Below are 27,646 nucleotides of genomic sequence, written 5' to 3' on the forward strand. Positions count from 1 at the left end.
GAGTTTCCCCTCAGCGCGGGCAGGTGGGGCCGCTCTGCCGCCCGCCCCGCCTCAGCCCCGGGGGGCAGCGCGGGCAGCCCGCGGCGCTCCCGGCTCGGCCGCTGCCCCTCGCCGGCAGCCGCCGCCAGCAGCAACAGGTCCGTGCCCGCTCCTCCCTCCGCCTGCCAGGCGAACAAAGGGGCCGAGCGCGGCCCCGCGCCCGCCCGGCCCCTCCGCCAGCCCGGCCCCTGCGCTTCAGCCATTTGCTTCGCCTGGCACCGCGGCGCCGCTCGCAGCCGCCTCCCGCTCCGCTGCCTGGCCGGGCGGCGGGGCCGCTGCGCTGCGGGAGCTGCCCCGGAGCGGCGCGGGGCTCGTCGGCCGAAAGGTGAGCGGGGAGGCAGCGGGACGGGAGCGGGGCCGGGGGCGCGGGGAGGGCTGGTGCCGGTGTCTGCCGATATCTGCGGTAAGGACCACGACGTGGAGCCACGGTGGCCGCGTGTGTGTGAGAGGGGTTGCTGGAGCACTGTCAGGTTTAATCGTGTTTCTTTTCTCTGGCCCCCTTAATCCACCTCCTCTGGGCAGCGGGGAGGCCGGGCATATCCCCACATCCCTTCTCCATATGTCGCAGAGCAGCCAGCCCTGATGCCTGCCTATTTTATTTTATTTTATTTTATTTTATTTTATTTTATTTTATTTTATTTTATTTTATTTTATTTTATTTTATTTTTTATCCTGCTGACCTATTAAAAATCTAAATGACTCTACACTAACGTTTAGGGATGTGTAACAGCAGGAGATTGCTTCCCGCTATAAATTCTTCATGGCGTGCTACCCCATCCTGCTAAAAGCACGCGCAAGCCCTGAGTGAACATACGCGTGCAGGATTTGGCAGGGTGGAAGATGCTTCAAAAAAAACTTGTACTGAATTTCAGTAGGTAGAATTTTATGTCTGGTGATTTAAAGCAACAAAAAGCAGACTTCTGAACCCAAACTTACACATAGCACAGAAAATGATTGTATTAAATCCTATAGCCAACTTTTTTCACCCATCAGGAAAAAATAAAACCCTCTAGAAATAATAATATTTTGTAAAGCTTTCCCACAGCAATTAAACCAAGCAATAGAAAACTGGAGCAAAAAGCTAGGGAAAAAAGTAGGGCAATAAAAAAAAATAGAATAGCAATAAAATAGAACAATCTTTCTGTGGGATCTGAGGAGCAAAAGAGCTTCTCTGTTTTCCAGGGACTTAACCATCTGTCTCCCAAAAAGGAATTAAGTGGAATATTCGTGGAAAATAATAATTAAATTGTCAGTCGTATTGACAAAGCAATATTTCCTCCCTTGTTTAACTGCTTGGCCCATCCTACTTGTTCTGCATTCTCCTCTTCCCAGGACCCATCACACAGCATTTATTCACTCTTTAATTAGGACATCCAGAGCATGCCAGTGAGATGCTCTGGTCATCCACTGCTAATGGCACTGTCTGATGAGAACCTGCCAAGAGCCAAGGACTGCTCCTGTGCCTGCCCCAGCTCCTCTGTGCTCTGCAGGACTCGCTCCTGGCAGTGGAGCCACTGAAGTCAGTGGTGCCACTTGGAAGCTGGAGTTTGCAGGACTGCACCTTGATAATGTCAAAAGGCTGAAATCTGTAGTAGCTTCCTTTCTTTTACAAAAGCTGTGTTTGCATCGCTTTTCAATATAACAAATAGTCCAAAGAGATGGACAGACTTGAAATGTCATTAAATATTAGAACGCCATTATTTGGCAGGAACATTCAATTAAAGTCATTAACTGGCTTTACTATAGTAAGGCAGGATTATAGTATTTAGGGCTGGCCTAGGTTACCATAGAGACGACGATGTGGTGAGATGACTGCATGACTGCATCCAGATCCTACTTACCAGGGGTTTCAGCATCCTGTGGTATCCTGTTGCAAGAGGATATTAGGGGCAGCTGACTGCTAAAGAAGGGTATAATAAAACATCAAAGGAAATCCTGCAATTTCTTTTAAGGTAGAATTAAACTTTGTTTCAATTTTTTTTTTTCTTGGTAGGATCCTTTGTGGATTTTGCAGGGATTTTTCTGTTTATCCCTACTGACACTATACAGCATTGCAGTTGGGACTCTGTTTCTTGCCTCTGAACAGAAGCAGGGAAGTCATTTTATGCCACTTCACATCCTTGAAAATACCCATTTAAAAATGAGCTCATTTTCATTGTATTTTATCTCATTAGCCTTCTCAGAACATGACATTTTTACTCTTGGCATTTTATTTTTCAGTGACATTGTCATCATCTATTGTTTCTGCTTCATGTTTGGTCTCAGTGTTGTTTTGTCTGAGAACAGGCATGATTAGTTCCTTTCATTGGAGAAGAATTACTTTATAGCAGTTCAGGATTTGACAACCAGTTTAACCTGATGTGTGACTGAGCTCTCATTGAGCAGGAGGGCACCCTGCTCTTTCCCTAGCCTGGGCCATACATTCCTGCCCGATTCCCTGTGCCAGAACTCTTCACCATGTGACAACGCAGGGAATCAACAGAGATTTTTGCCTTCCTCCTGCAGTTAGTTAAACAAGCACTCAGTTTACACTGCAGATGTTGGCATTGCCAGTGGGGTTAGTCCCGTGAACAGAGTGTTTAAATCTGTGTGTAACTCTCTGCAGGATCAGGACCAATTGATTGGCAATGCTGCACCCTTTTCTTCATCCTAAAATGCTCCTTGGATGCTAACTGGCAGTTTTGGCTTCAGAAGGATTACAAGACTGGGTCAGTATTGTATATGGGTGATTGAGTGTTAATGCAAAAAAGAGCTGGCTGGGTGTTTTTATTTTGCACTGCACATTTGGTACTTCCCAATAAGTTTCTTCTTATACCTCATCAGTGAGGATGGCAGGACTCATGATTGGTTAAGTCAGTTTATTTAATGCAAAACAAGCATGAGAAAATATCCAGTGGTTCTACAGATTTTGTACCATGTGTCAGGGGGAGAAAAAAGATGTGTCACGTAAATGCTTTTCAGGTGGGATGTTTCACAAGCTGCCATTGCTTTGTCTCTGGGTGAAACAGACAGATTGACAGCCTTTTTAACTCACTTGGAAGCACACCAGAAACCACAATCTTTCTATACAAATATGTTGGTCAAGCAGCTTCCATGCTGTTATGTAGTCTGTCACAACATAATTTGCATTAATTGAAGTTATTTTACATTTATGCATTCATAGATTAGCACAAGCTCTTAGTTGTTTTTCTGGACACTGACTCCTCCAGAAGTACTTAAGGAGCTAGGTAAGTTTTGCATCTCAGCTTTGGATCTCTAACTGCTGGCAGGCTCCTGGACTTCTGAATCATTTCAAACTATCAACCTGTCAGAGTTATACAATAGTTTTGTTTTTTTCTTCTTGGAAGCAGTTCTGTTTTTTTCTCTTTCCCCCTTTCTTGTAAGTAGATTGAAAAAACAGGGCCTAAGCTCTGGACATGAACTCTTATTTCTGCAACCCATATTTGAGGTGTTAGACAGAAAGAACTAAAAGCCAGCCCTTTGCGGTGGAAGTGGCAAGTGAAACAAATGTTCTGATTCCGTCAGTCAAAGACAAATCCATTCTTGGGAGAGTTTTTCTCTTATGCTGTAGCTTTCTTTCATCTTTTCTTTTTACTGCAACTCCCTGCATTGCTTTAGTTCAAAAAAAAAGCTACCGTTTACATTTGTCTGTACAGTTGTGGTGGATTAACCCTGGCTGGATGCCACATGCCTACTAAAACCTGCTCTCTTACTCCTGAGCTGGACAGGGGAGAGAAAATAAAGTGTAAGTCTCGTGGGTCAAGATAAGCACAGTGAGCTATCACTTACCAGTTACTGTTACAAGCAAAACAAAGTTGACTTAGGGAAATCAGAGTAGGATAATGAGAAATAAACCCAAATCTAAAAACACCTTCCCACCATACTTCTCTTTTTCCCAGGCTTAACTATACACTTGAATTCTTTACCTTTCCCTCTACCTCAGTGGTACAGGGGGAGAGAGACTGGGCATTGTGGTCAGTTCATCATGTTGTCTTTGTTGCTTCTTCTTCCTCACAATCTTCACCTGTTCCAGCAAGGTTGAGGGATGGGATGAACCATGGGAGAAGGTTCTCCACAAAATTCTTCAGCATAAATCCTTCCCATGGGCTGCTGTTCTTCACAAACTGCTTCAGCATGAGTCTCTCCCATAGGGTACAGTCTTTCAGGAACAGACTGCTTCAGCAAGGGCTCTCTGTGGGGTCACAAGTTCTGCCAGCAAATCTGTTCCAGAGTGGGCTTCCCACAGGGTTATGGTATCCACAGCATCCACCGGTTCCAGTGTGGGATCCTCCACAGGCTGCAGGTGGATCTCTGCTCCACCATTAACCTCCATGGGCTCTAGGGACAGAGTTGCCTCACCATGGGCTACAGGGGACTCTCAGCTCCAGTGCATGGAGCACCTCCTCCCTCTCCTTCTGCACTGACCTTGGAGCCTGGAGATCTGTTTCTTTCACATACTCTCACTCCTGTCTTCTCTGGCTGCAGTTTGCTCCTGTGCAGTAGCTTTTTCCTCTTCTTAACTCTTATCATCATCCCAGAGGCACCACTACCATCACTGATGGGCTCTGCCTTGGCCACTGGAGGGTCTGTCCTGGAGCTGGCTGGCACTGGCTCTGTCAGACATGGGGAAGCTTTTGGCAGCTTCTCACAGAAGCCACTGCTGCCACGGCTGCAAAAACCTTGCCATGCAAAGCCAGTACAACAGTGTAAGAAATCCAGATGCTCATGAAGTTAATTGGAATTGTCCTTGACTGCAGTGGAGTTGGGGTTTAAGGTCATGTCACACTCTGGCTTGATCAAAATTCTCTGTGAAGCTTAGGTGGCAGTTTCTAGTTGCAGGCTACTATCTGGAGCCTGCAACTAGAAACTGCCTCATTCTCTTCAAAGCCATGGAAGTGAGCGGTACACAAACATACTTCTTCAATAGCAATTGATAATTGAGGTTTGAAGTTTGGTTTCCACAGTACATACAGAAACAGCAAAAGTAAATGTCATTTGAGTCTATTGTGTGAGCTTTGGAGTTTGTCAGTGCCATGTGTCCCAAGAAGTTTTTAATTTTGATCTTAGAAAACGAGGGCAAAGACTGTTCATGTGCGTTCATGTGATAAAATTCACTGGTGCTGCTTCTTTTTGTTCAGGATGATGTTTGTACCAGTCATTCTCCGTGAATGACCTTTGAGACAGGCAAGAGAGTTGGAAGAATCTGTTAGTCCAATACCTGGACAATATTTCTGCCAAGGCTTGTACCCCCAAAATCAGGCAGCTTTTCACATAACAGTGGCTGAAAAACCTCAGTATCTGGTTTGAGATGTTGCTGATGTGTATCTAAAATCTTTCTAGAGGCAACCAAAGTTTAGCCTTCTGACTGAAACATCAAAATCTCTAAATGGTCAGAACCACAAGCCAGGATCCCTGAATCTAAGCTTCTTCTCATAGCTCCCAAATCATAACCATAAAACCAAGCATCTCTCTGTGTTCAGCATTCTGATGTAAAAGTCTTGCTTCTTATTCTAGGCCCTGGCTGTACACCTCTGTCCAGATTGCAAACTAATAAATGTAAGGATAGCACTGTGACTGTTGAACATGCTGCATATTTAACTGCATGCATTAGCAACCCTTTATTCTGTAGCACTTGAAAATGACAAGTTTGAGTCATGGACTGAGTCAGACATACTACACTATTTACTTCTACTCTGTGTCAAAAAGTCCAAAAGCAGATAGGACAGTTCTGTGATCATAATCACCCTTCATGGTTGTGTTGCCAGTCTGGATGTCTCTTCAGAAAGAGCAAGGATCATTCTGCGGAGAGAGAATTCCAAAGTGAAAAACAGCATGTACATTTCTTCAAGGTATTCAGGATGATCTATTTGACACCTGCTTTTCCATCAAGGCCATTGGCCAGAACAGAGAAACCAAATAGACGTGAGGTGAATGATCTGAACAGAACATCGTTTTGACCTAATTTATCCAAAAGTTACTGGCTTGGTACAGGAGTAAAATTCTTTGGCCTGTTCTTGCAGGAATAAGATTAGGTAACCAGCAATCTTTTCTATCCCTTTCATTTAGATACCTGTTGGCCTCATTCAATGGAAAAAAACATTATAGTGGGAGATACTGAATTGCCTGCTCTAAATTCTTGTTGTAGAGGTAGAGCTTAGTCAGAGAAATTAGTGTCAGAAAACCTTTCCGGAACGCTCAGGCTCAGCATATGAAATTCACATTATAGTAAAAAATGCTATGCATTCAAGGCAGAAAGTGTCAGCCCATGAAAATAAGAGTATTTTAATAGAAACCTATTTTGTTTTTGTCTCAGAATGGTCAGCAAGTGTTAGCTTCTACTAATGTGAACAGCATGCATGACACTCAATTTTCTCTTCTTTCCCTTTATAATTCCAATGATTACATAAAGTCATTTAATACTTTGTTAAGCCCTCCAGTTGCATCATTGCTGCTAAAAGCATTCCCATTGTTTGGTGAAATCTGGGCTGACAGCTTACAGGTGCTCCTGATGGTAAAGGCTTGCTGCAAAAGTACCTATGACTGCAGCATGCATTTCTGCTTTGAGATCAGTGCAAGTGTTTTTCAATCCCAGCACAAGACAGAGTGGCTTAGATCTCCAGGCAATATAGCTGAGCCCTGAGTCTCTAAAGGCAATGGGAAGAAATACAGAAACTTTGTTTTTGGCAGAGAGCAGAACCCAGGATTCTTCTTTCTCACCCTCAAAAACATTTTTTTATTGTTTCTCTGAAAAGTAGTAACTGCTTTAGTCTGAAGGAGAGTGACCTTCATAGACTTGGTGGTCTGGGCACTTGGTAGATATTCAGGGGTTTTAGTCTTGTCAGGCAAAAGAAGGGGTAGTGACAAGTTTCCCATGGGGCTTGGTCACAGCTCTAGTTATGGTACAGAAAGGCAAAGTAGCAGCAAAAGTCAGTATTGCTGTCTTTTAAAGTAATTCAGGTATATTTTGCAGAGGATTCTGGGCTGAGGCACCCAAAGAAAGAACTGAAGTCCCCTGATGGCACAAGCTAAGGACTTCATCACCATGGTCTTTACTGGGTAGCCCTTGGTAGCTCTCATGCACTTATTTTTGAGGGTCCAAATCAGTTGGCATCTAATTGTACCCACCCATGCATATGTGTGCAGAACCTGTGATATGTTCCAGATTCCATTCCAGGAGCTGGTTACAGCATTGCTGTGCAGCTGAGACACACAGCATCAGTCTCTCTTGCAGGAGAACTGAGAGGTACATCCCACCCACAGATAAATTCTGTGTGGGAATATGGCCCTATGTCTATCCACCTTGGCCTGATTTTCATGAAATAAAATAAAAGAAGTCAAACTCCTGTGAGTAACCTAGTAGGTCACAGTTATAGGAACCAACAGCGAAGTATACCAGCAGCATTTTTGCCATGGCAGAGAGAAGTCTGTGCAAGCTGATTCCTTCTTTCAGATTAGGGCTGTCATGCTGGAGGCTTTGCTCTGCTATCTGATCTGGCTGTCTTAGGTCTTACATCTTTGCTGCATTGCCAGCTGCCAGATAAACCTGCCCTCAAAGTCAGCCTTTGCCGTGTTTAGCACTGTGGCGGGTCTCTCCGTATTGAATCCAGCCCAAGGTCTGTGTAGAGACAATGTCTGCAGGAACCTGGAATTTTTCTTGAAATCAAACTGCCTGTAATGAATTTTTTAGTTGCAGCTAAACCTTAGTTTTTTAACTGTAAACCTTAAGTTTGAGGAAGTATCTGGGCAAAGAAACCATATATGAGCTCCAGAAATGGGAAGGGTCCCATTCATCATGAATCTAAAGGACCTCTGCCTTTCTTAGCATCACTTACATAATTTGTCAATAAACCAGTGAAACTGTTCAGTTTTTAAAAGTGGGGCTTTTTTTTTCCTCTTAAGTACTAGATCTAGAGTTTGTCTGACAAAAAAAATATTTTCATTATTGCCTTCTCTAGAAGTTTTTCTTTTACTTTCTTTTCCTAGGTATAAGTCTCAGAAAAATGGGACTCTTTCCTTGCCTTTGAAGTCTGTTGCTACCTCTCACATTCAGTCTTTCTCAAGCACAATGGTGACATAGTTTGGCAGATTTCTGGTGCTTTGGGCTCTTCAATCTGTATGTCCTTTCCATAATGATATAAAAGCAAAATCCAGTTTTATCTTAGAGCGGGAATTTAATATCCTCCAAAATTGTTGCCCCTTCTCCTGCATTAAACGCAATACAGGGCAGGTGCGTTGGCAGAGTGTAGTACATTTATGGAGATCAAGTGCTGTTCTGGAATGCAATACCAAGGCTGACTCTACTTTGATTTTCAAAAATCTCTCTAAACTAATTTGCTGGTTTGCTTGACTTGGCTTCTCAGTGGATATTCTCCTCCTTCTTTGTTAGCACCAACATTGCCAGAGTGTTTGTAGAGACTTTGAATATGTTTGCAATTTGTTGGCAATACAATTTAATACTGAAAAGCATTTCTGCAGTCAACATTACCACATTACAGTACATTACTCACTAATGCTTAAATGAGGTATTTAATCATCACAAGTTGATGCTTTGCTTCAAGTCAGTGCTCCTGGTGTGTGGTAATTTTCAGAATTTAAGGTCAGAAAGGATTTCTAGATCAACAAGTCTGCTCTTGTCCAATTTTATTTACCCTCACTTCCCAAGTGCCTTCCAGCAAGGCAGATACTCAAGATCCCTTTCATCAAATCAGAATAAGGATCTTCCCATGTCGCATGAAATGTCCATGTAGATCAGCATCCTGCCTCCCACATGAACCATGATCGAGTATTGACAGAAGTGTATGGCAGGATACAAATATGTATTTCTACAAGGGATACTTCTTTGTCTTTGGATATTTATACCCTGACAGTTTTCTCACTCAGGATCCTCCTAAGCTGAAAGCACTTTTTGGGTTTTATTCTGTAGGTTTCCTTGAGTCCATCCTTCACTCTCCCCATCAATTAAACTTTAATTAACCACAATATGCTCTAGCTGTCTTTTTTCCTCCCCCTCAGCAGCATAAATATTTTGCTTTGTTTACGCTTACACTTGGTTTGCTTAGGGTTTCTTCACCAGCCTAAGAAAGCCTTCAGCATGCAGAATTTTCATGTGCCTACACTTGTGCACAGTCATCAAGTCACAGAGCAAACATACCAAGCCTTGAAGAAGTGTCAGCTCTGCATTTCTCAGGCTGACTAAGGCTTGCTGTACTAGTTCTCCAGGCTACTAGCACAAGCCACATTTTCTCCAAAGCCGTGTGGCTGTTAGAGGGTTTCCAGGCTAGGTATCACCTTTTTGCCTGGGAGCTGGTGTGCAGTGTGGAGACAGAGTAAGCCTTTGTCTGGTTTCAAAGTGCTGTTCTAAGTCTCTCACTAAAGTGGGGTTTTTTTATGTCTCTGAAATTCTTGGGTACTCTTCTCTGTCTTCACAGATTTTTAAATGCTACTTCCAAAATGTAAAGCCTTAAGCATACATGCTTCCATCCATTCAACCATGTTCCATTGCAAACCTACAAATGCTGTAGAGGCAAGGTAACATTTTCTCTGTGGGTACTCTGTATTTCCCAGTACACGCATTCAAGGACTGCATTCATCCCTTCAGCTGTAGCACCACGCTGGTATGTTTGGTACTGCTGTCAATTTAATGGAGTCTTAGCTGTGCCCAGATATGATGAAAGCAACCAAACTTCAGTTTATCACAGACATGACCACATTCTCTCATATTTAGAAGTGTAGCTGTGAGCCCATGTGTAGAATTAGCAGCAATTCTGCAGAAAAAGTTTTGTTACATTCAGTGTGGTGTGGCCATGCCATACTTATCTCTTGATCTGTAGTGCATTAGTGATAAAAACACCACATCAGCCCTGGAGTTTTTCCCAAAGGTATTGTAATCACTCAAAGCTTGTTTCTGACTGTTCTTTTTTTTTGTTAGACTTCTCTTTTCTCTGAGGGATATTGGAGAGAACTTGCACTTAATCTTTCCTAGATTTTCTTTTGTAGGAGTGTTATTTCCTTTTTGTTGTGAGAATTCCTAAGAGACACTACTCCTCCCTAACTATTTCTGAAGAGTCCAAACTAGAAGGAGCTCAGAAAGATAGTTTCATTTTTAGAAAATGTTTGTCTCTATGAGTATAACAGTTAAGAAACCTTTTCTCTGGTCATGATGACTGTTTAGAACTTGTATATTTTTGGTTTAGATTTGTTAGCTATAGTATCGATTTAATCAAGCTTTTGATAATATTTTTATTATGACTTATTTCCTCTCTCTTTTCCTCCCTGCCCAGACATGCACAGCCTTTTCTTCCCCTGAGTTTCTGATGAGGAACTGCTGTCCATGTGTTTCTTGTGTGGTCTGTAGTCATAAGCTGCAATTAAATGTTTATTTTTCTTTGTAGTTGTATGAAAATCTTGTAGTTATGAGATAAAGACCAATTCATACCTCTATTACATATTGTCAAAAATTACAGCACCTTAAGAGGTCAAAATTTGCATTTGCACATGAATGTGAAAGCAATACTATAAAAGCCATATATATATCCAGCAGTCAGGGCAAGACACTAGGATTATAACATACCCAACTGTAAAAAAGGGAGAGAAAAAATTATTCTTTATATTTTTTTAATTGAGGTGGCCCATTGGAAGATAACTGTATTCTTTTCTTACAAATAGGAGGTTAATCAAGTGGTTAAGATTTAGAGTTTAAATCTGTAATGGGCTCCATTATGCAGGACCTCCGTAATGCAGGACCTTCCTTTCAGAGAAATGGCATCTTTATGCTCCAGATGTTTTCCCCATCTACAAAGAGAACATTTTTTCTTCCAAATTTCAGAGATCTACTCAGTGACCAGGAGTGTTGCAGACTATTTTTATAAGTACACAAAGCACTCTACACTTGACATTGCCTACACTTCACCCTGGCTAGTTCTACTTTCAAGTCATTGTTTAGTTTTTAAAATAAATATAAGGGATGTTATTTCTCTTTTGATGATCCTGCCTCTTTAGATGCCTTAATCATCTCAATCAGATTACACCCCTATCCCAAGGGACTTCTCTACTGAAGTAAAAGTTCAGCAGTCCAAATTTTTATGAAAGCATTTTTTCTGGATTAAGGTGGAGCAGAATGGTAGTGTGTCATTTCTGAACTGGTAAGTCTCCTGGGGAGGATAGCTTGCTTATGTAAATTAGAGTTGTTTATGGTAGAGAAAGCACTGCTTTTATTTACCATGAGACTGAGTCAGAGCCGTTTCCATTTGTGAACTGGAGAGAAGTAACCCAATTCCTCCCACATGCACATATTCCCTGGAGAAAGTGGGTCTTGCTAGGGGAGGTTTGGATCAAAGGCTATTGGCACTGCACTAGAAAAACGAGGAGAGAACAATTCAATACAAGCATTTAATTGGATTTTATCAGAAGGACTGCCAAATGAATGCAATGCCAGGAAACTTTACCTGCAGCTCTTTATTACAGTTTCTCTGTCAGAAAAACTGTGCCTTCTTATCTGTGCTGTTACTTGAGCAATGTCTTACAGCATTTGAGGTTGGGGCCACACATTCAGGATATTGTGTGTCATTGCCAAGTCTGTAAATACAGTTCATGTTTGTTGGCAGCTCCTCTGTCCATTAACATTACATCATCCCTAGACCAAACCCATGATAATGAAAACATTTTCAGACCAAGTAATTCAGCTTCTGACTTAAAAGTCCCCAGTATAAAAGGTGACCTCAGTCCATAAGGTACCATGTACTCTCAATAAATTGCTCCCTTTTCCTTGCTGTTTGTGAGTTTTGAAAAAATGTTAAAACCAAGTTTATTTTTAAGCCAAATGAGATCGTGGGGCAGTCAAATTCTTCTGAATCATCACAGCTATCAAGTATCTTCTGCAATTCTGTACTTTTTGAATATTTTGTCTGCCAGAACAGCAGTACAGCTCTTTGATCACTGTAGGTAAGAAAAGAACAGAGGAGGAGTTCAGTATTGTATTTCCATCAGGCCCTTTCAGCATGTTCCTGTTTCATACTAAATCCATGACCTTTTAACTCAGATCAGTCATGTTGCTCAATAATGGAAAGGTTCCACTACTTCTCTGAATTGTTTTTTCAGTTTCATCTTTGTGTAATTCTTGGATTTTGTTTTCAACTAGACAGAGGTGCTGGGATTGCTGGAGTGGTCTTTGCTGTCCTGGTCATTGCTGTCATTGGCAAAATCCTCCAAACCCTCTTTCAGCTTTTCTAAGTCTTCAGCATCCCCATATTCCTTGTTCCTTGTTGCCTTAATTGTATGTGGTACTTTAAGTCCTTCTCATACTCAGCATGAAATTCAGCATATTCTTGGTAATTAGCTTTGGATATACCAGAGGATAATTTTCTTCACAATTCTGTTGCTTCCCATTAGCAAGCAATGCTATCAAGTCCTTCCTTCTCCTTGTGATTCCTCAGGAGAATTGTAGTGGGTTAACACAGATGTTTGTTACAAGCTTCTTTCTCAATAACGTTTTGAATGTGTCAAATCAAACTTATAAACCAAGAAGATATTTGAATGTGGGAAAAGGTATGATTATGTGCTTGAGGAGGATCTCACTTTTTTTTTTCTTTTCCCATTAGCTGAGAAAGTTGAAAAGATAAGTTTTTCTGGTTATTGTTTTAACTACTTTGAATATTCTAAATGGTGATTTTCCTTTGGGACATAATGCAAGAAATGCATTTCACTGTAGAGAGATATTACTAGTATTAGAGTTACTGTTTTTGACTTTTCACATTTAATCACCCATACTTCTAATTTTTGGTAGCGTTCTCTTTCATTCTTCCTTTATAGTTTCACTTGCAAAATCAAGCCATGACCAAGAGCTTGAAACCATCTGAAGCTACTAAATCCTTCTTGTGGGGGGGTACATAAGTAGAAGTTAGGAGAAGCGGTGTCAGAAGTGACGTGTGTCAGGAATGGCCAGAATATTGTTAGTTGCAGTAGTTGCTCTGTGTACTGTTAAGGCTTGATGAAAAACATATTCACATCAACAGGGATGCTGCCCAGTACATCTTCTATAGACACACTGAGTGTGCACAGGTCACTGCCAATCCTTTTGTCTGAAAAAACTCAGTAAAGTTTTTTACTGAAAAAACTCAGTAAAGCTTGACCTACAGAGTTTGGGTTTGCACAGCAGGAAGTCTGCCACTAAAGCTAGCCAAAGTTCATACAGTCATAGAAAGTTCCTAAGTCCCAGATTTTTAAACACTCAGATGAGGAATACAAAGTTGCTGAAATCTACAAATTCTAATAAGTTTTAAAATGCTGTTGTTGTGGCCTGAAAGTCTCCAGTACCCAAAAATCAAACCTTAGCATTGATTTCAGTCTAACTGAATGTGATCAATGTAGTAGAAAGCCCTTTACCAGGCAAGTGCACAAAATAAAGCACCATGAAGAAAGACTGATATTATCATTTTAGTAAAGTTTGCATTGTAAGTATGGGCTTCTAAATTTCCTGTCTGTGTTGGGGATTTCCAGACAATGTCACTTAGCAATTATGCTTTCAGTACAAAAAAATATTAAAAAGTTAAATCTCCCTAATGCTAATTTAACAGGGTAAATGAATCATGTCTGCTAAAAGGAAGCCACAATGCATATTTTACATAGAAATGAGTGTTCCTTGAGGACTGTGAAAAAACTGACAAAGGGGATTTTAATGGAAATTAATAACCTCCTTAAAAATAGAATCAGGACTGCAGATACTTACTTTATTATATTAAGTACATTCAGACAACTTTTATGCGTCACTCATCAAAACTTAAACCAAGTTTTGATGCTTGGTTCCAAGTCTGGGAAGTTAATAAACAAACATGAGGCAAAGAAATGGCAGTTCATTAAATTCTAAAAACTATACTTGTGAAATGAAGGTACAACTGGGTGGTGATTGTGCTGACAGGGACTAACCTACTTACAGCCATGCCCTCCCTGTATCCTGCCTTTTCCCATGAGAGACTTCATGTTCTAATTATCTATTGTGATTTTTTTTCCTTGCTTCTACTTTTTATTAACAGAATCTTAAAATAAAGACATGATCTTTTTGAAGTCTAATTAACACCTTGCTAATGCTTTACAGCTACATATGCTGCTACACAAATGTGAGATTGCTCTTGTCCTGAGTACAGAAAAAATACTTTCATGTGTTTCGTAAACGCATAGGACTATTAGCATACTTACAGTGTCTTTAAGATATTCTAGATATATTATTAAGGGAGACATAACTTTAATGCTCCCAGACTTCAAGCTAAACAGAAAATCTATCGATTTTAAAAATATTAATATTTTTGTTTTAAACAGGGGGAGTGCATGAGGAACACTGATATGAAGAGAACTTCCTGAAGGTCATGCCAATGAAATTTGGCTAGTGGGGAATCGCCTTCCAGAGTAGACTGCGGCCTCAGCCTTCCACTGAAACAGTTGCACAAGGTGAATACTTTGTGATAGTACTCCCAAGTATCTGCCCTTAAAGGAGACTTTTGCTCATCACCCAGCGCAGTGTAGGGACCGGTTGTGAAAAGGATTGCAGTGCCTGCAGACTGCTTAAAATTTCTGCAGAGCAACGGGAAAACCAAAATTGCTTTTCAGGCTGTTGAGGTGCTCATCGGGGCGATCCCACCGAAAGAGCTCAGGTTTTCGGGGTGAGCTAGCGCAGTTGACGCGGGGGGCGGCCGAGCCGCAGGGTGGATCCCCCAGCAAAAGGAGAAGCGGCGGTTTAGCCCCGGAAACCAGAGGCGGCCCCGCCTGCGAGAGCGGCGGCCCCGAATACTAATCCTGGGAGGCGGGAGGTGTGGGGGGAAAGAAGCCGCGGGGGAGCGAGGAAGGCGCGGATGCTGAGCGCTGTTGGGTCTGTCCCGCAGGTGATGGCCGCGCCGCGGCGGCCGGCAGCGCTCCGCACGGACCAGGCGCGGCGCCGCCGCAGGTAGCGCGGCTCCATGGAGGGCAGCGGCGCGGCCCCGGAGGAGGAGGAGAGCGGGGCCGCGAACGGCGCTCCCCCCCCGCCGCCGCCGCCCACGCCGGCCGCCCCCTGCGGCTTCAGCTCCTCCCTCTGCTTCAGCGCCGCCGCTGCCGAGCCGCAGCCGCCCGCGGCCGGCGGCCGAGTGGTGCAGAACCAGTGGGAGATCAACAACGCTGCCTGCCAGCCGGAGGAGGAGGATGAGGAGGTGGTGGGGCAGCGGGACCGGCCGCCGGAGGAGCCCGACCTCGTGATCGAGGTGTCGGGCCGCCGTATTCGGGCGCACAAGTCAGTGCTGGCGGCCAAGAGTGACTATTTTCGTGCCCGCGCCTCACGGGACGTCCTGCGGGTGAAGGGGGTGAGCTACGGGGCGCTGCGGCTGCTCATCGACTACGTGTACACGGCCCGCATGGGCGAGGTGCGGCACGACAACCTGGCTGAGGTGGTGAGCGGCGCCCGCGTCCTGCAGATGCCCTGTGCCCTGCACTGTGCCGCCGAGGCCATGCGCGCCCAGCTCTGCCTCGGCAACTGCTACCAGCTCCTCTGCCTGGCCAAGAAGCAGCGGCTGGCCGAGCTGCGGGAGGCTGCCTATCGCTTCATGAGCGACCATTACCTGGAAGTGCTGCGGGAGCCCAGCGTTTACGGCCGCCTCAGTGGCGCTGAGCGGGACCTCATCCTGCAGCAGCGCATGGATGCCGGCCGGCCCTGCTTACTGGTGGCCGAGGTCAGCGACGCCTTCGAGCGGCCGGGTGGTGGCAGCCGGCCACAGAGCCGCGAGAGCAGTCGGCCACAGAGTCCCTCCTCCGTGGTGTCGCTGGAGGAGAGCGGCTCCCTCATTCACTACTACCAGGAGAGCAGCGGTGAGTGGAGGGTGCTGACGCGCCTGCCCGAGGAGGCCAACGCCAAGGGCTGTGCCATGTGTGTCCTCCACAACTACCTCTTCCTTGCAGGGGGCATCGTGACGGGGCCGGTGGGCAGCGAACCCAGGGCCCGCCTTTCCGACAAGGTCTTCTGCTATAACCCCCTGACTGACACTTGGAGCCAGGTGCGGCCGCTGGCTCAGCCCCGCTCGCAGCTCAAGCTGCTGGCCCTGGATGGTTACCTCTATGCTGTGGGGGGCGAGTGCCTCTTCACTGTGGAAAGGTATGACCCACGGGCCGACCGCTGGAGCCCTGTGGCACCTCTGCCCAAGGGTGCCTTTGCTGTGGCTCACGAGGCCACCACTTGCAACGGGGAGATCTATGTGTCAGGCGGCTCCCTCTTCTACCGCCTGCTCAAATACGACCCCAAGCGCGACGAGTGGCAGGAGTGCCCTTACAACAGCAGCCGCCGGCGCTCTGCTGACATGGTGGCCTTCAAGAGCTTCATCTACCGCTTTGATGTGAGCAGCGGCCGCGGTGGGGAGCAGGGCCCAGGCACGAGCGGCGGCGTTGAGGTTTTCCGGTACAACACGGTGGCCAAGTGCTGGAGCCAGTGCGCCAGCCTGCGGCCCAGCGGCGGCCCCATCCAGCCCTTCCGCTGTGCCCCCTTGGGCAACACCATCTACTGCGTCAACCGGACCGGCACCCTCCGCTTCAGCCTAGCCCAGGACGGTGAGGTGGAAGCCGATGGTGGGCTCAAGGGCACCTTTGATGGGGAGCTTCTTAAAGCTCCCTTGGATGCCAAGGGTGTCCTCCTACCCTTCGTGCTTACTCTGCCTGAGAGGCTGGACAAAACAGGGGACCAGGAGGGCTCCCTCCCACTGTAAAGTGGGCAGCCTGGCTCTGGCTTCCTGAGAGGGGAGCTGGGTTGCAGATCCACAAACTCCCATCTACACAGGGGACCTTCTCTGTTGTGTCTGCAGAGAAAAGGGACTTCCTCTTTCCTCCTCTCTGGTCTCAAGATGTTGAGCTGGTTTTAACTCAGCTGTAACTCTTCTCATGTTTGCTGGGCTTTGTGTGAAAAGCCAAGCACACAAAAGTAAAAGCTGCTATAAAGGATAATCTCTGGATTATGTTTGTGCCATTCCCCAATCTGAGAAAAACGTTTTTAAACCTGGATTTCTAAAATATTCTTGACAACAGTGTCATAATGGGACATTAGTGTTAGTTGTGTGTTTACACATAGTTGCAATCTGGGCTGGAGCCTTTTCTGTCATTTGTGGGTTTTTTTCCCCTCTGGGATGATACTGAGGGATAAATATTGCTGGCAACATAGTTTAGCTGCATTAAACCAACTATTTCCTGTGTTTAAAAAGTATAGGAAGAACATCTCCATCACAGCCTTTCATTTCTGGTGCAATAGATGGTTTAAGGAAGCTGTGGCACTGTATTGGTCCCAGGAATTTCAGCCACAGATGAGGTTGATGAGATACCAAACTTAATTACTTAAAACTTGTGTTTTAAGTAACACAAATGTGAGCCACATGTTTTACTTGGAATGCAAAGAAAAAAGAAAAAAAAAAGGCAAGTTACCGTTCTATAATGTGGCATTTTATGGTAGATATGAAATGTTGATATGTTCTTTAATTGAAAAAGGCAATGTTTTCTGTATGAAAATATACTGTTTTATTACTTTTCTTGATCAGAAATTTTGAATTAAAAATGAACTGAAGCTGTTCAAATTGCAACCAATTGACATGACCATGTATGCCACTAGAGCTGGGAAAAAACTTTGTGCTTCATATGCTCTTTAATTAACTGCAGGTCAAGGAAGGTTAACCTAAACCAACCTGTGGCAAAAGGCCTTTCCCACTTATTTTCAAGACCATCAAAAGGGGACATGGAAAATAGGAATGTGCTACACATATTATATTGTGCACTAGCATGATGTTTCTTCCCTGTCTTTTGAGAGACTGCTTTATTTATTTTGAACTAATGATTGCTGTAATCAATAAGTCCTTGTTAATTGCAGTACGTGCTGATGGCATATGCTGTCATTGTGATTCTAAACTGCCCAAGAGTGCTGTTTGTGGGGCAGCATCCAAGTGAGGCAAAACCATACTAAACTTCTTCCTGCCTGTGGAAAGTTGGAGCACACTTTTTGTCATGTTACTCAGAACTGGAAAACATGAAATGTCTACGCAGACAGACTATATTGAAAAGGGCACATGCATTTATTTTATACATTTTATATTTTAAAAAAATCAGTAGGCAAGGCAAATGTTTTAGCTTTATGGTAAATCACTGAGAAACCTTTTCTGAAAAAAGAACCTGTGTTTTTGCTGGTTCAGTGCTGAATATTCAGCATGGAACTCGCATGGACTGTGGAAGAGAATTGTTTATACTCAAAGCTCTAGTATAGATTCATATTTTAGAAAGACATAGGGACCTTGCATCAAAAAAAGCAGATATTTTTATGTTTTATTAAGATGTTTTTGTTAAACAGGACTTTAGCATTCTTACACATAATTGCTAGTTCCAAAGGAAGGCAGCAGGCTCTGTCCTACGAAACACCATCTGTACAAAAGAGAATAGTGAATTTCATAGATACTTCTTTCTTTCTCTTTATTGTTTGGGTTTTTGTTTGGTTTTTTTTTCTCATTGCTGTTGCACAGGGTTTTAATGCAGCTGATCTGGTTAGTCATTCTATAGAAAACAGTGATCCAGTCCTAAAAGTTCTTAGCCAAGTGAGCCCGTTCCCTAGTGAGCTAATTAAAGCATCAGCCAGGCAGGAGCTGTAGGCCTGCAGAGTGTGACATTTATCTTAGCCTCAGTACAGGTTGGTGCAGTGGAATTTAACATCCTTCACAGAATATTTGATTTAATGCTCAGATGAGAATCCTTGGAAATATTGACTCTAGATTAAATTACAGCATTGTAGTTTGAGCAGGAAAGAAAAATTACATGTTTGCTTTCAGCATAATTTTTATGTTAACTGTAGAAAGTATTTCAAGCTGTGTAATGCAAGGCTTTAGATGCATACTTAAACTAGAGATGTAAGTGCTAGGCCAGATTTTGAAATAGTAGCATCACCAGGAACACAAGGAAACGTCTGTTTTATCTTGCAATACAAGGCAATTTCATAGTTCAAAGACTTACGTAGTATAGTTCTTATACTACAGTGTAGTGAGGTATCAAGCCAGGTTTTGCATTCCTATTAATTAAGCATTTTCATTCTGCTAATCCATGAAAATGCTTCTAAATGAATTTTGGGAAGTTTCCATGGTTTAAGATGTGACAATAATCCACAAACTTTTGGGATAGAATGAACCATATCCTTTCTTCCAATATTAATTGCTGTACACTATGAAGAAATACATTTCTACAGTAATAAGTGTTCAAGAAACCTGCAGTGGTTGGTGTTTTTGCTAGCTTCTATTTTTTAAAAAGTTGAATCAAGTGCTTACCTGCTTTCACTGTGTACACAGTGTCAGTGGGGAGAGTCTGGGCTTCATTAGTAGCTGTCTATCAATTCTGTTTCCTTTGTACACTGCATAGTCACAGCCTGATGATTAACATCAGAGGCATGTTTCTAGCCAGATTTCCTACTCTGTGGCCTCTGTTTCCTCCCTGGTAGGCCTGAGGCAGGTTTGCTGAGAATTGTTTTCTCCCCCAATTCTATCTTTACAAAGAAACCCCCCCCCCTCCCCGCCCGCCCCCAAATTTGGGTACTAAAACCATAACTTAGTCTTCAGGCATTTAAAGACTGAAATTGTCATTCCAGAACCCTCTAGTTTTACTTAAACCTAGCACAACTGTCTCTTTGACATGTGGAGCTGCTGAGCAGTTCCCCTCCACCCATTTGGAACTGCTCAGAGCAGTTCCACACCTGCCTACCAAGTGGGATATCCAGAAACCACTGATGTAATAGGGTTTAATTTAGGTACAAACTGAAAGGCCAGGCCACCCTCAAGTTGTGTTTGCATGTGTGTTTTGCTTTTAAATCAGCCCTTTTCTCTAGAGTAGCCTGAAGTGTACTTGGCATAGGAACATGGAGACCTGTGTGTGCTTTCTTAGCCTCCAAGCATTCAGTCCACATCTCCCACCCTCTGTCTGGTTGTCAATGGACTAAAGAAACTCTTTGAGTTAGACAAGGTAGTCATCCTCACAGAGTGATCTGAGACAAGCTAGAGAGACATAGTCTGCCCTGCTGTCTTTCTTCCCCCTGAATATTACAGTCCTCCCATTTTAATGGGACATGCAGGAGATAGTTGCCCTAATTTTTCAGGGAATAATTTTTCCTCCCTACACTACCCCTGTTTTCAAGGTTGTCTGCTAGGGAATTTAGGCTTGAATTCCCCTAAGCTTAGTGAGGACTGAACTGGGGCCTTGCTGTTCGTGTGTGTGTGTGTGTGTGTGTGTGTGTGTGTTCTCAAACCTCGATGGCTGCTCAGGAGAGGTACATGGGAACCACATCCTGCAGCTCTTCCTCAGGGGTGAGCTTCATGCAAATCCTCCAAAAGCTCACACACACAGGCTCCTGTACATTGAGTTCTGAGTAGATTGCAGGCCCCACCTCCTGGATGGGTAATTCAGCATGGATCTTGTATGAGTTGATACAATCAGATGTGTTTTCTTTGGAAAGCTTTTGCAGACAGGCTCTGTGTTTTGGGTTACCAGTCTGAGGTGAGCTCCTCTATATGCTGTACTGGGCAGCCAGACAGGTAATTTGGATTCTTCTCAGGGGTACCATCTTAGTAAAGAGGCATTGCAGTACCTAACAATGAAATGCCTAAAGCCTTCATTGAACCTAAAACTAAATCCCAATTTCAATAAAGAAATGCGATTAACAGATTAAAGCTTACTGTTTCTATCTACTAACTGGTTCTGTAAAATAGAATCTTCATTGCAGCAAAAGCATGTGTACAGATTCTGTTTACACTTGAAACTAAGTCAAAAAAGTAATTGGCAAAAGAATAATCCTGTTTGATCAAAACTGGCACTGTTAAGCAACATGGGGAGGATGTTAGTCTTACCCTAGTAATGGCTAAAAATGTGCAGTTGCTGATGTAAATTCTATCCACAGAAAGTTACTTTGTAAATAAATACCTGGTAAAATTTAAAGTGATGAAAGAATAAATTACTCACATGAAAGCCATACCTCTCCTGTGCTGTTTAATTGGCTCTCAGAGTGCTGTATCCCAATTACCACTATTCATGAGTGGCTATTGCTTTTCCTGATTTACATCATGTATTCTGTTGACTGCTCCATAAATGTGTTAACCTTCATTATCACAAAACTTAACAGTGTTGCTGGTGCTTTGTGTCTGGACTGATATGTAGTGTTTTCTGCTGGAATTAATCCAGATCTAGACAGAATCCTATCTTTGGGCTTTTTTGTTTTTTCCCAGTAGCATTGCGCCTGGGAAACTTAAGAAAACACAAGAAGGGGAAACAGTAGTACTGTTGAGCAGTCATAGTAAAAAGCATTTTATTAATTTGTCTTTTTTCTGCTTTTATTTTCCTGAGTGCATTGGCACTGGTTTAGCAGAACAGCTCTGTTTAGCTTTTAGCAATAGTATGAGTCTGAGTACTATTGTAGCAAAGTATGTTTTTACCTATTTTTACCTATTTCCTGCCTCAGTTCCTACTCTGAGGTAATGTAGTGCAAGTTTGTAATAGTTCCATGCATTTACTAGGTTACTGGAACTATTCTGACTTCATATTACTGCTACTAAAAGCAGAGATTGACACACAAGCTCAGTAAAATTGCGTGCTCGGAGTATGCGATCACACACGTTTCATTTGGTTTGGCCTACTGAATGCTGAAAGCTGCTGGAATGAACCCTCTGGTATTAGGAATCAGCAGGAGTGCTGGTTTTTGCTGGGGTCAAGTTAATTTTCTTCACAGTAGCTGGTATGGGGCTGTGTTTTGGATTTATGCTGAAAACAGTGCTGATAATAGAGCTGCTTTCATTGTTGCTGAGCAGTGCTCACACAGAGCCAAAGCCTTTTCTGCTCCTCACCCCACCTCAGCAGCAAGGAGGCTGGTGGTGCACAAGAGCTTTGGGGGGGACACATCTGGGACAGCTGACCCCAACTGACCACAGGGATATTGCAGACCATTTGTTGTCATGCTCAGCATATAAAGATGGAGGAAGAAAAAGGAAGGGAGGACATTTGGAGTGATGGAGTTTGTCTTCCTAAGTCACCTCTATGTGTGTTGGAACACTGCTTCCCTGGAGATGGCTGAACACCTACCTGCCCATGGGAAGCAATGTATGAATTCCTTGTTCTGCTTTGCTTGTAGGTGCAGCTGGTTATTAAACTGTCTTTATTTCAACCCATGAGTTTTCTTGCTTTCCCCCTTCTGATTCTCTCCCCCAAATCACTGGGAGGAGTGAGTGAGTGGCTGTGTGAGGCTGAGCTGCTGGCCGGGGTTAAACTGCAGCAGCATGCTATTTTGCAGACTAACTTTCATGAATTACTCAAAGGAAAGAAATGGGAGTGAGGGATAGGAGGGAAGACATGAATTCAGAGTCAAAAAGTAGCTACTGTATATCCAGTTGAAACAAATAGCAGGGATGGGAAACTACACTTGGTACTTCAAACAGTGATGACTATAGGGCCAGGTTTTTTTCAAATATTTCTTGAACAGGCTAGGTTTTTTACCAATTATATTGCTACTTCTTACCATTTTACACCTGCAATGCTTCTCAAACCACCACAGTGTTTAATAAGCTACCTTCTGCAGGAGTCTCTTGCTTTGCTTTCAAGTCTTAGTGAATAAACACTCGACAAATCTGTGAAATCATGAAATAACAATGTTGATGCTTCCACTTTCAACAGATGAACGCAAATTCTTTAGACACTGTTCACAGTTCAGGTGAATTATATGTGTAACTGATTTAATTTTCAAAGCATATATAGGTAAAGCTTTTTATGTACTCCCAATTTATGTTGTAATGAAATAAATACTTTAAAAAAAGATTATGTTCCCCATTAAGGATTTCTGGGTAATTGTTGTTTTTTCTTTGTTATCCATCCAATCAGTAAATGGTATTATATTTTTTTTTCTTATAAAGCAAAGACAAAATTATACAAATTATCAGACAGGTAAATATTTAGGAAATGTTTCTAAGGCTAAGCAAAAAAAGGAATATTTTCATTTCACAGTGCCCTGGGTGTTTGGAACTTGAAATATTCTGCAGTGAAAGCATTTTCCTAAATGCAGATTAGCATATAGTCCACTTAATTTTTATTTCCTTTTTTTCTTTTTTGTTGTCAGTATGTTGAAGTGCATTATTCATTTATTGAAGTTACATGTAGGTTTTCCCAAGATACTCTCCTGTGTTATGTCCCACATGTCAGATTTTTGGCTGGTGTAGATTTACAGCAGCATAAGTAAAAGCAGAATCAAATACAATTTAAATTCCTACTTTGTCTCCTACTTATTTTCTCATCAGATATTTTGCTTGTCACGAGGCCATATGACCTGTTTAAAAACTGCAATATTCATAGACTACGTGTGGTTGCACTTGCTGGAATTTCTGTTATTTCCTTACCTGTTGCAACATGCAAGCTTTCTTACATTTTCTTAAGAAGAGCTAAATTCTGCTGCTGATTAAACCAGGGTAAATCTGGAATAGCTCAACCAAACATCTTAGATTACCGGGTTTTTTTTTCCATTCAGCCCCAGAGTTTTGAGTCTGTTATAAAATCACTGGGGACCTCCTTTGGAAAACAAAAAGAAAAGTCCTGATTGAATAAGACTCAAGCAGTCAGTCACTTGAATGTGTTTTGGGTTTTTTTTTTTCTCTTTCACTAGAATATACATTTTTAACTCTTAATATTTCTCTGTGTTGCAAACTACACATTGGGAAGTTTCACGGCAATTAAATTTATGTCAAGCCTATACTCCTGCTTGATTCACTGAACATTTTGCACCTACATCTCTCAGGATGCTTAGGCCCCAGGCTCAAGCTTCAGGTGTAGTCTGGTAAATTACGTGACTGGGCCCAATAACCTCTGCCATGGTAAATTTTCCAGTTCTGAAATGGTAAACTAAACAATTGTAGCACAAAAGATTTGGGTTTCAAAGACCTCTCAGTCTGGGCACACAGATTGTTGTTACCTGTTTCCAGGTATAATGCATCACTTGTGTCCATGTATTCAAAATTCACAGTAAGTTTTCATATAAAAACATCTGCAAGCAGATGGTGTTGCCCTGTATTCCCCTGAAGGCAGAGAAGTGTTGCTGGAAAGACAAATCTTCAGTTGCTAGACTGTGCAAACAGGGAAGTCACATACAGCTGTGAACTCCCATGTCATACTGAGTAATTATCAAGTGAACAACATGTCATCAAACATGAGTTTACAGCCTAAGGACAGATGTACCTCTCAGGGGTGGGGACAAAGGAAACTCAAATCAGTAGCTATTAGTGCTGGGACTATGCCTAGAAACAAACCCCATTCCTGTTTCAGGATTGCATTGTCTAGGCAGCTGTCAAAAGAAAGAAGTCCTAGGCTAAATAACAACACGTGGCTGAAAGAAGGTCGGGAAGCAATAAATGTGGCAGTACCTGCAGGCCTCTTCTTAAAGTGAATGTGAAGAGGATCTGTGTCTCATAAATCCCAACTGGAGCAGCTGCTGGTGAGCAAGCTCAGGCAGAGGGAGAGGAGCACAACTGCCTGACAGCAGTGACACCTGCCTGGCAGGTGGCTGGTGGTCAGCAGTGACCAGAAAGAGCTGAATGAGCATCCTTTGAATGACAGCTGTCCTGATGTGGTGTCCTTGGGAAGGAGAGAGAAAATGATACATGCCTGGCTGTCTTGTGTCATGCCCTTCATTGCTGTGCTATCTCCCTGTGCTGGCAGTGCCAGTTCTCAAATTCCCTGCTGAGCAGCTTATACCTGGAGAGTCTTGAAGGTGATGACTTTTTATCCTCCTTTTTTTTCTTTTAGTACTTCTTTTTTTGCCTGTTTTTTTCCTTTGTCTATTTTTGTTATGCAGTCTTCTCTTTTTTTACCTCTTTCATATTTTTTTTTCCTTTAGAGGTTGTACATATTTGTCTCTCTACTCAAACATTTCAATAGGTAACACAGAGAATCTGTGAATTTGGAAAAATTACCTTTTGGAAATCATTGAAACCCCTTTCCTCAGGAGGCAAACTTTCCTTCTGTAGCCTGGTAATTTTTTCCCTTAATGCAGCCCTAAATTTTTAGATGAAGTGTGGAAGACTTAATGCATGTGCTTTTTGGCAAAATGGAACCATGAGCTGTTCACTTCCTAAGGAAATAGAGGAAGTTTTGAGCAATTAAATTAGTCATAATGCAGACTTAAGGCAAGAGTTCAGCACCTTTTATTAAGCTGACCTGAGCTTTTAGTCCCCTCAGAACTGCAGCTACAGAGAAAAGGAACTGCAGGATTAAAGTATTGACCAGCTAGGAGGTCTTTGAGGAATAAAGTAAGAGCACAAACTGCAGCAGAATAAAGTTAATTCCCACACCATTTAGAAACCTTTATCTTAGTGGTCAGGGACTAATTTACTGACAACTTGTTCACCCATTACAGATGAAGGCGGTTCTTTTTTCCTGTGCCATCATGATCCCCACCTCCATGTCTCATCCCATTCTGTTCCCTTACCCACTGATTTGCAGTTCTTTGCACATGTGAAAAATCATTGCAGAGTCTGACAGTAGAAAATTTGTAGGAATTTTTTTCTATTCTGCACAGGTAAGAACATCTGTCATCCTCAATGATGGATCATTTGTCTCTCCCATATTTTTTCTAGTTAAAGAAAAACACAGGATCTTTATTAGAACTAGAGAAACAAAAGCTGAGATTAAAAATAATTTTAGGGAATGCAAATAAGGCAAATAAAGTTTTTCCATCATTGACAGTCTCTTTTTAGATCATAATGAAGTCCTAGACAGGCAGAGAGTCTTCTTAAAAATACATTTTAAACTCTTAGGAAAATGCAAAATAATGCAGGTCCATGAGAGAGTTCCTGGGTTCAGAGCAGCATGGTGCAGGAACTTCCATGGGTTAATTAAGAGAAGATGAACCTCTTTGCTTAACATTCTTACTGAAGTTCTCTGCTCCTGTGTATCTACTGAAAGCAAATGCTGATTCTGACTGTGATTCAGTAACACACCTTGGAGGTGCAGTACTCTATCACCCTATTCTAAAGCAGAAGGGGTATTTCAAAATACTTGCTGGAAAAAAAAATTGAGAGAAACACCCTAATTAATCATCAGCTTCCTTCATATCTTCTTCTTAAGTGCTTCTTCAATTAATCCAATGTTATTTAAATGTAGATTCTGTCTGTGTCCAAGTCTGGTTTGCCTTTGACAGAGTTGGAGCATAAAGGAATGATGGTTGTGCATATGGAATGTTTGACAAGCCTGGTCCATAAAAAGCCCACACTGGCTCTTACTCAGCTGGCTGACACACTAATGGGAAGGAGCCCAGCCTGTCACTTAACTCATCATACCTCTGTTATTGCTACATCAGAATTTATGGGCAGGTTGTTGGTGTACAGGTGTGTGTCAGAGTACCTATCACTGCATATGCCTGTAACACGTTTTCATCCCGGGCTAGCTAGGGGCATTGTGCCTCCAGGCAAGAAGAGGTGTGCCTCTGCTCACCTCATACTCTCTTGTAAGCAGCAACTGGAAGGCCATGGGGAACAGAATTTGTTCTGGCTCACACTGAGCAGACTGTCTGGCTTGGTGCCTGCAGAAAGGAGCAAAGCTGTATATTCCCTCTCCCAAAAACAAGAGAGGCACAGCAGCTCAGTTGTTACTCCCTTGTAGGACTCTGGGGAGAGCACACTTCCAAGCTTCCTCTTACTCAAATTACAAGGTTGCCCTTCATTCCCAAGAGCCAAGGAAAAAGCTCAGCTTACATGTGGTAAAAAAATACTTGTAAAAGTTATTTTTGAAGGGGCAGTAAAAAAATCAGGATTTGCAGTGGCTACCCTTGATGTTGCTACTGTGTTTGAAACAGCTGGAGTGTAGGTCTCCTCATCAGACCTAGGGCTTTCTCAGGCACAGTTTCAATGTGAAGGGATTCAGACAATAGGTTCACTTTCTTTGAACTCTCCCAGCTCTCTGGGGGCACTAAAAAAGGCAAAGGAGCCAGTTGAGTGACTGCAGCAGTTCATCTTCCTCAGTGCTGCACAGGGACTCTGCACTGCTGTGCTGTGGTGGATGGCAGGCAGGTGGGGAGAGAATGGGAGCAAAAAGGGGCTTGAGTGAAGCATTCTTAGCAAGAGGAAATCACAGGTGCAGATTACCTGGGAAAACAGTTCCCTGTTCATGTTGACTCATATATGTTTGCACATAGTTTAAAAAAGACAGATAATTCTATGGGCAATGAATGCTTAGTTCCTACTGCTCTTGCATTAGGAAGTAGAGATATCAAGAAGACCTAGTTTTATTTCTGGCTCTGCTGTAAAATTCCATGTATTACTGGGGGAAAGCTGTTAAAGCTTCAGTTCTCTCCAAAGAGAAAAGTGGGGGTGGGTAGGGAGAGAAAGGTAATTCAACCCATTAAATATTGGAAATAAGTCTGGGTTTTTTTATCAGTAAAGGACTTTGGGAATATTGGCTAATACTGGGGAGTGCATTTTACTGTTTCAACATTTTACTGTTTCAACATTTTACTCCATGTGAACAGAATATTTTCTTCCTGTGAACCTGACCAAAATAAAAAGAAGTGAAATTGTTCCTACTTTTGTCCCTGTTTGTGGCCTTTTGCAGCATCATTCCTGGGCTC

The 27,646-nt window shown here is 42.8% G+C and overlaps 1 protein-coding gene across 2 annotated transcripts; it reads left to right on the plus strand.

The window, feature by feature from the left end:
- On the plus strand, positions 1-27,601 carry KBTBD11 (kelch repeat and BTB domain containing 11). 2 transcript variants are annotated; one of them, XM_036379464.1, is made up of 4 exons: positions 1-364; positions 2,645-2,747; positions 14,350-14,478; positions 14,910-27,601. In XM_036379464.1, exon 4 carries the CDS (start codon positions 14,985-14,987, stop codon positions 16,749-16,751), a length of 1,767 nt encoding a protein of 588 aa, XP_036235357.1. In that variant the 5' UTR covers positions 1-364; positions 2,645-2,747; positions 14,350-14,478; positions 14,910-14,984; the 3' UTR covers positions 16,752-27,601. The 2 variants fall into 2 exon arrangements, with proteins under 2 accessions (XP_036235357.1, XP_036235355.1); XM_036379462.1 differs by lacking the exon at positions 2,645-2,747.
- Positions 27,602-27,646: the final 45 nt, after the last annotated feature.

The sequence above is a fragment of the Molothrus ater genome, chromosome 3, assembly GCF_012460135.2.
Source record: "Molothrus ater isolate BHLD 08-10-18 breed brown headed cowbird chromosome 3, BPBGC_Mater_1.1, whole genome shotgun sequence".
NCBI classification, from domain to species: Eukaryota; Metazoa; Chordata; class Aves; order Passeriformes; family Icteridae; genus Molothrus; species Molothrus ater.

Bases quoted from the DNA above. Each gene is read 5' to 3' on its own strand.
- KBTBD11 (XM_036379464.1), top strand. From the start codon at position 14,985: ATGGAGGGCAGCGGCGCGGCCCCGGAGGAGGAGGAGAGCGGGGCCGCG.